This window comes from Callionymus lyra, chromosome 16, assembly GCF_982586985.1.
Source record: "Callionymus lyra chromosome 16, fCalLyr1.hap1.1, whole genome shotgun sequence".
Classification (NCBI taxonomy): Eukaryota; Metazoa; Chordata; class Actinopteri; order Syngnathiformes; family Callionymidae; genus Callionymus; species Callionymus lyra.
The window spans coordinates 4,170,420-4,179,106 of NC_141833.1; the positions used below are offsets into that span (position 1 = coordinate 4,170,420).

The 8,687-nt window shown below is 37.9% G+C and overlaps 1 protein-coding gene across 1 annotated transcript; it reads right to left on the minus strand.

Moving 5' to 3' along the window:
- Positions 1-5,571: 5,571 nt before the first annotated feature.
- atg10 (ATG10 autophagy related 10 homolog (S. cerevisiae)) lies at positions 5,572-8,599 on the minus strand. The gene is made up of 7 exons (XM_087811160.1): positions 8,469-8,599; positions 8,071-8,201; positions 7,838-7,951; positions 6,617-6,785; positions 6,386-6,483; positions 6,227-6,324; positions 5,572-6,142 (listed from the first exon to the last, which is right to left on the minus strand). Exons 2-7 carry the CDS (start codon positions 8,173-8,175, stop codon positions 6,058-6,060), a joined length of 669 nt encoding a protein of 222 aa, XP_087667286.1. The 5' UTR covers positions 8,176-8,201; positions 8,469-8,599; the 3' UTR covers positions 5,572-6,057.
- Positions 8,600-8,687: the final 88 nt, after the last annotated feature.

The following is an 8,687-nucleotide window of genomic DNA, read 5'->3' on the forward strand; positions in this document are numbered from 1 at the left end:
GGTATTATAATGATATAGTTAACATAACATTTATATAACATTGTATAATCAATTTCACTTGGGCTGGTAAATAGTCATTTATTTTAATTTCCCTTGGTATGTTAGCACAATAAATAATAATAACAAAGCCATTTTAATGAACTGTACGGTGTATTTTAGTCTTCAGGATAAAGTCTCTCCAACTTCATTTACTTCAGATAAACAACAAAAAACTAATCCACCTCACCAGGATACATTACCAGTAATAGAAAGAAAGGGAATGCTGGTTTCTTTACAAGAACATTTGATCTTGTTCAACCCACCATTAGTTGAGTCTAACTCGAGTTGTTCATTACAAAGGCAGCTGAGGATTCAGCCTCAGGCTAAATTCACGAAACGCGAGCTTGAAGCAGAGGCGTTTCTATGTATGAAAAATTGATGGAGACCCAACACATTTAATGATACATAAGAGTTACACATGAGCTACGACTACCATGTTTTCCACCGCTAGTCTACATGGTTGGTGGTCTAGAGAGGAGGGAGGAGAACGTTTTTTAAAATGCTTAATACACATTTATTTGCACTTTAAAAAATAAATAATATATGTAAATGGTATGTATGTATGTAAGCTTTTTTTTTTAATTAAAATGTAGTTTATCTGGAAAAAAGGTCATCAAGACTTGGTTGGAAGAGGTTGAAGGACATGGAATCAACCTTCTCCTCATGAATGGGTTTACACTAGAAACTCTACATCTCCAATAAGACCTGAGGCAATTCATCTTCAGGGTCATACGGGCCAGGCTAACATGTAGGATTGCCACAGACTCTCGCAATCCAGCTCCTCCACAGGGATGGAAACCAGAAGCGGCTCCTTAATGAAGAAGATTTAATCAAATGTACATAAATGATTACCGTCTGATTCACCGTTGTTTAAAACTGACACCACTACGTTAACGCTGAACAACCATGACCATTTGTATATAATAGTTTGGTTAAAAATGAAAGAATAAAAAGGAGAAACATTATAATGAATATAACGTAACAAAATTGACTCCTAGATGGGCCAAAAGGACAGACTTTTACATCCGTGTTTCTCTTCTAAGCGTGTTCACCGGCAGGGAAAAGGTGAGTCTTCTCTCGGTCCTGCATCAAACCCTCCAATAAACCTTGTCACATACAATCATGTGATCACATTGCGAGAGGGAATTAATGTTGATGTTCAGCGACTGGCTGGTGTTTTTGGATTCACAGCATTAGGAAGATTGCCTGCCAGGTTTGATCCGGTGTAAAAAGCTTTTAGACTTGCAGCAGGGGTCAGCATTTCTTATGTATGAGGTCATGTTGGCAGAGGTCAACAATAAAGACAGTATGAGTCGATGTGATCAATTTTATCATCTGTTTTGATACCAAACCTTCTGGTATAACTTAACATGTTAGCATATGCAGTTTAAGGTTTGAAATAATCAGTTGATGCCGCACTCTGAAAAGAACTACAATGTTTATTATATTGTGATCAAAACATGTTATAGACATAAATCTATTTATATAACGTGTATCTGTTTTTCTGCATGTGTGTTCGTCCGCTTGATCCTTGAGTCTTAATATAGACGACAAAACTGCTTGATAAAATTCTTTGAAAATTCACACGTATACCATTGACCCCTGAGGGTCAAAGTTCTAGGGAAAAGAAGAGACATTTGAAAATCAAAATATGTTACATTTTAATTTGATTGAAACCATATTCAAGGATAATTTGCTGCTTCGACAGTTGCAAGGCCAATTTACACTCTACTTTTCTCCCTCTATCCATTCAGTTTTTCTTTTCTTTTTTTTCATTTTCTCTTCATACCTGGGCAACGGCAGGTATTTTAGATAGTTCATTATGATGTGTCATTTGCTTCAACGCACAGTCCCCAACATATAATGGGAGTTTACATTAAAATATTTGCACAAAGCCAAAGCTTATACAGCAAACATCACTCACTGCCCTTTGCAGTATAGATTATTTTCTATACGGGACGTTGTTCAAATTTGTTGCGTTTCATAAATGAATGAAAAGAGACTGTCAATATTTTGAGTCAGGGCTCATCATGCTCTTAACAAATACTGCAAGTAATGGCTACGCAATGTGCAACAAACATTCGAATCAGAATCAGAAACTTTTATTGCCAGTATTGGGAGAACAACAAGGGATGTTTTCGTGGTCTCAGTACAGAATAAAAGAATCAGATAAGTTGAAACACAAAATTAGCAATAAAAAAACAGAAACAAGTCCCAAGGCAGCCATTCTACTGCGTTGCCTATGAATGTGTCTGTGTTACCAAATGAATCTAAACATTTTTTAATTACTTCCTAACATGCTGTTTGATTACCTTGTCCCTATACTGCTGACTTGTAACTACTGCTAATACCAGGCAGCGGTCCAGTTTTAGGGTCTGCCAAACCAGCTGGAGATAAAACTATTACTTTCGGGAATCCTGCTCAATCCTGATTACTTTTAACCAAAGACACAATGCTTGCATAAAACTTCTACCCAATCATTGACATATTTACAAATATATTTTCCCTTCAAGAAAGTGATACATTTGCTATAAATCTTTCTTATCCGCACAAAAACAATGCTTCATGAATCTTCAATCTATCAGCCCATCACCAAAAAAACAACTTTTTGATGAATCAACTTGTTTTGTGAGTTATATTTTTTCATTATTTCATTATGTACTGCCACCACAAATCATTCCTATGTTGGCAATACAAGTTTCGGATTCAATTAATTTCTTCCTCTCACCACATACCAAGTTTTTATTGCATCAAATACACTTACTTTAGTTAAACAGAGTATTTGGCACATTAAAAATATATATATATATATTTTAGAATTTGTACATACTTCAATGACCTGAAAGGATACATACATATGATCTCCCAAGTTGATTCAATTAATCTGTGTCGTGGTAGTATTATATACACATAAATAGAGGTGTTGGAAATATTGATATTGCGATGATATTCTATTCCAGGACATTGTATCGATATTCGACAGCAGGGTAACAGTTATTTAAACAAAAACATTATTTTAATGGGTTGCAAATCTTATTTTATGTTTCCATAGTTGTATGGTTTATAGTTCGATAATGTGCTCGTAAAATAAAATAATTCTATTTTTACAATTAGCATGCAAATATACACCACATTTGTTTATTTTTCTTTTTGCGATCAAACTTCCAGTCGCTAGAAATTCCCAGAGATCCTGGCGATGACTGAGGACGAGAGGATACAGTCGACTCCAACTAAATTTAAAGCTGATGGTTGGACATGTTTTGGTTTCAAACCAAATGATCTGTAAATTCTGCAACACCAGAGGAGAGCAACATATATGTCACATGTGTTGGGATAAAATTAATTATATTGATGGACCATGAAAACAATGTGAGAAAAACAACCCATTAGTTCTGAAATACCAGTTGTACTGAAGCGTATTTTAGCTCAACATTCACAATCTGGTCCTTTTAGATGAAATGTTTGCTTTCGACAAACAACCAATTAACTCTGTCCTTAGGATGCCAGCGCAGTGTTTTTCCTTCGGATAAATCTGTTGTGGTGAGATCCTGATGAGCTAAACACTTAAGCTGCTGTCATATGTAAAATACCTGGCCTGCTCCTCGCTGGGTTACAATTCTGGATTAAAAACAACAGCATAATCAATTAATTTGAATCATGTCCCCTGTAAAACACTCTAAATTTAAATGAGAGGTGACTTTAGACAAATATGTGCCGAGAGGATTCTCTCTCACACAGAGGACAATGGATTCATTTGAGCAGTGCATGTTTGCCTAATTTCCACATGAACATGGAGTTGTAAAGACTTTGGAAAACGACCTTCGTAAATCTCTATGTCGAGGAAGAAAACTATGTTTGAATCCCCTTCAGGAAGGTGTCTGTGAACCTGTTGAAAGACATGAAGGACTTCTTCTCGTCCCACTGCTACAATTCAATGTTACCGAAAATAGAACTTCTCCTGAGTGAGATGAACCTCTGGAAAGAGCGTTTGATCACCGATTCTGTTCCTTCTGTAGCTCTGGTTCACCCCGACATTCCAGTCCATGGGCAGCAGTCCAGTGTGTGCGTGTCAACCGAGGAGCCGCACCATGTCTGAACAGCCCAACGTTTTCATTCACTGGCGATCACTCCGATCCGACACACTCCTTCACGCAGAACTGGAAATTTCCGCTTTATGTATGTGCAGTATGTGCCTTTAGTGTGCGTGGAGGCTGCCTGGAGGGTGTCGCCTGAAGACAGTAGTGAGTCGTGGACAGCAGCTTGTTTACAGGTGTGATTCCTCACTCATTGTTTACGTATACAAGTTTAGTTATTGGGCGCTAATGTTAGCATTCTTTGTAAACAAAAGAACACGTTTCTTAAATCCTATTTTTATTTTAATAACTTTGAAAAATATAGTCAGCCCCCAGTGGAGTTCTGTACTAATTATTTTAATAAAATACAATTCAAACTTTAAATTATATACAGGATAAAATGGCTTTCTGGACCACCTGCTCAAGTGCTGAGATTTGGGCAGATTTTAAAGTCTGCCAGCATTTATACTGCTCCATAGTGATGATGAAGCTTCATGAAGCGTTGTCCTCATTTTAAGAGCCCACTAGATGGCACTCTTTGCTGTATAATCTTAGGTTTTGAGCAACCGTTTTTTTTTAAAGCGAAGAACATGGAAAACGATGACACGGTTTCTTAAGTAAGTAAGTAAGTAAGTAATTTTTATTTGTATAGCGCTTTTCCAGACCAGGGTCACAAAGCGCTTAAACAATCAAAACAATATTCAATAAAGTATATACTTTAAAGATCAAGATAAAACTGATAACACAACAGGAGTTCCAGAAAATCAAGGAAAAGCCTGGCTTCATCTGCTGAACATCTTTTTGTCCCTTGTTTTGTCGCTGGATCAAGGTGAACAACCTCCACAACTGCATATTCATTTCTGGAAGCCAGGGAGGTCGTTCACCTTGACCCAACGACACCACAAGAGATACCAAAAAAACATTTGTTTTTGGGTCACCTTGACCCAGAGATGGCAAGGGTTATACTTCACATAATTTTTAGTCTGAGGGCGAAACCTACAGAGCGAGAGGCCAATGCTTCATGAAGCTTTGTCACCCTTTCACTGCATCAATCATACATGGCTGTACGGTTTTGGAAGCTTTTTTTTTTTATTTCATGTGTTCATCGACAATTTTGAGCAGAAACACAAAGGCTGGTATGAAGAACTGCAACTACTTAATATTGTTGAAAGAAAAAAGCATTGAGTACACATCAAAAGTGCAAGAACTTAATGTATTTAGTGAGCTTTGCATATTCCATCCTTTACTTTAGAGGTGATCAATGCGTAAAATGTGAATCTGTAAATTGTGCAAACTTAACTGTTGATTTTAGAGATGTACATCTTGCTCTGTTAAAAATAAACTGTAGCTCTATGTAGTTAACATGATCATTATTAAGAGTTTCTTGTAATTAAAGTTTTAAAATGTAGTAATCAACTCAATTACTCAGCCACATTAAAATAAAACACACAACACCAACTCACAATAAAAAAGTTTATTCTAGTACATAGAGTATGATGGAGTTGCTGAGTGGATCTAAGGTAGTGCTGGGCAGATGATGCTTCATGAAGCATCGTTCTTTACCACTAGATGGCAGTATAATCTTTCAGTTTTAGTAACTATTTTAACAAAACCTACAATTATTTTCAAAACACAGAGAGTAATATACTGAGCTCAAAAAAAGTGAATGACCAAGAAATGTTTGTCTCTTGATATTTCTCAGCAAAGCCTACACTCGTAGAACCGGTGTTACTTGCAGTAACCCTGTGATTACATGGAGGGGAAAATATGGACGATGATACAATGAGCAGATTCAAGTCTGTGGTTAAACGTCGCCACCAAAATACACTTCATTAATCATTTCAAATAAATATTGCACAGGGTTTTTTTCCCCAATAAAATTCTGCCAAATGTCCTTTTCCTGAGTTTTCTTCCTCGATTTTCTCCATTCAGTCTATGAGCACAGTCAGGGGAGACAGTACATCAGAGGAACGTCTAAGCCCACCAGAGGACCAACCACGCTGAGCCAGGTCACCACATAGTTCAGCAGCCTACAAATAACACACGAGAGACAGAATATTAACTTTCTGGTTATTAATGCGTTACTTAAACCTGACAGGAGGGAGCATCTTTACCTCTGCTGGTTGTGAGCCTCCTGTATCACTGGTTTCATGAACTCCTCAGTTCTACACGGGTGCAGCACAAAGAAGGGTTGACCAAGCAGCGGGTGCTCCTGGACCAGAGATTCATGGTGTGATCAGTGACGCACACAGCATAAGTGTAAGATGTGTTACCTGCTGGGTGATGGTGTTCAGAGGGTTGAGTTGTAGACTCTTTCTGAATTCAGGATGCACAGTATTATACACCTCTTCTAGAGACAGACTCCTTCCCTCTAAGAGAAGCAAATGGTCAAGATGAACCTCAAAGAAACATGTTCCATCTCACACAGACAACTTTAGCTATTGGTCAACCATTCATTCAACATATACTAAGCATATACAGTGCGAGTTAATATCTGTACATACCCAGGGTAGAGGCTCTAAAATAAAGCACTGGCGTCCCATAGCTGCAGGAGTAGAGGATGTGATACTCGTATTGAAGAACCTGCTCGCTGCCAGCAACCGTACATGCAGAACCATCTTCCTCACCATCAGTTTCATAGATGCCAGAGTCACTAGCTGCTGCTGAAGGTTTCTGGAAGCGAACAGACAGTCAGGAACAGCCCTTGCAGTGCATCGACTCTCCATCAGAATACAAGAACTTAAAATGACAGTTCACCCAAATTTCAAACCCATTTTCTACTCACCCTCATGTCGACTAAGGGTTGGGATTATTTTCAGAGTAATCTGTTTCTTTTTAGAGTTATAGTCAAAAATGTTTGTTCATTTTAATGTAGCAACTGGCTCCGGTGGTGTCGTCATCGTCTTCATCCATCAAGACACTTAAAAACATCCAAATACTTCCATGGTGCTCCTCTGTAATGTTCATCTTCTGTTGAATTCTCAAAAGGAGGAATGGTTCCAAAAAAACAGTATATTTAAAGTGTGTTTGTAGCAGATGCTCTCAGCTGCCGCCTCTCCTAACGTCTTTCCTCCTTGAAAGACATTGCAAGTGTCATTGCGCAACATTTAGGCCCCTAGCCTAGCGCATGCTAAAAATAAAATCTAAAATGTACACTTGTACTTGTCAACAATTCCTCTTGTTAAGGCTTCAGAACAAGATGCACATTATAGAAGAGCACCATTTAGGTATTTGGATGTTTTGGGACGAAGATGAAGTGAATGAGCTGCAGTCGCTACATTAAAATGAACATGCATTACTGCCTACAACTCTAAAAAGGAACGGATTACTCTGAAAATAATCCTCTAAATTGACATGAGGGTGAGTAAAAAATGTTTTAATCCTGAACCATCACTTTGACATTGGACAAATGAAAGATAATACAGAAGTTGTTTTAAACAAAAGTTATTTCCTAGTTTACAAAAGGTGAGGTTCTTTGTAAAATATACTAAAATAAACTGCTAAATAATATTATGATAATTTAGCTTTTCGAGGGGTACTTTTCTGGTAGCTTTTCATTCATTGTGGTACCATCTTAGTTATTGCATGAGAGATGACTTCATATGAAAATATTTGACATACATTCATATTAGAACCACTGCACTTAAACAAAAAATCCAAATAAAACTAAAATGAAAATGATTGGTCAATTATTTAAACAAATGTCTTATTATTATATTATTTACTTGCTCCACTTGGCCATGGTTCTCTGGATCAGGACCAGATCGTCCAATGTCCAAATCATCACATATGCTGTAGGACTTCAGAACAGTCTTGCGTAGATAGCCCTCCTCAGTCCCCTGTAAGCCAGCAAAATACTTCCTTAAGTGGTTCATGTACACAAGAAGCATGATCATCCAAGAACACAACAGCCGCCATATTTTCATGAAGCGGACAAATAAGAAGGATCAGACATTACCTGGACTGACTCCCAACTCCAGCCGTCTCTCAGCTGCTCTGACTTCTGCAGCAGCAGCAGACAGTTGTGAGCAAAGTTCTTCTCATCCAGCAGCCAGCAGCTCATGTCGAGTCATCGAGGAGAGATAAACACTGAAATATTTCGAGATATTTCACTGGTTAATATCATGTACACCCCCCCAAATTAAACCGTCAATATTATATTAAGTGTATTTCATATCCCCTTGGTCTTATTAAAAATGTGTGAATGTATTATTTTATCTATCCATATGAGGTTTGTCCCACCGCGGTAGATGGCAGTTCTAAATGTGGCCAGCAGAGGACGCGTCAGTCACGCTACCACTGGAGAAGCTGGATTAAACGTGAGTGTTTATGTTTTCAGATATGAAAAGATATTACCTTCGACTCTTTTCATTAGCTCGGGGGTAAATGGAAACGGCGTTTAAATCCCTCTCGTAAGAGGCAACTAGTAAACAGAAGAGAAAATCTCTTCCGTATGTCGCTGTTTACATTAACACCGAGTACATCCGGTAATGGGGATGATGTGTTTCCGGGTCAGAAGGTCATGTGACTCTAGACCGCGCCCACACAATGTAGCAATGGTGTAGACTAGATCAT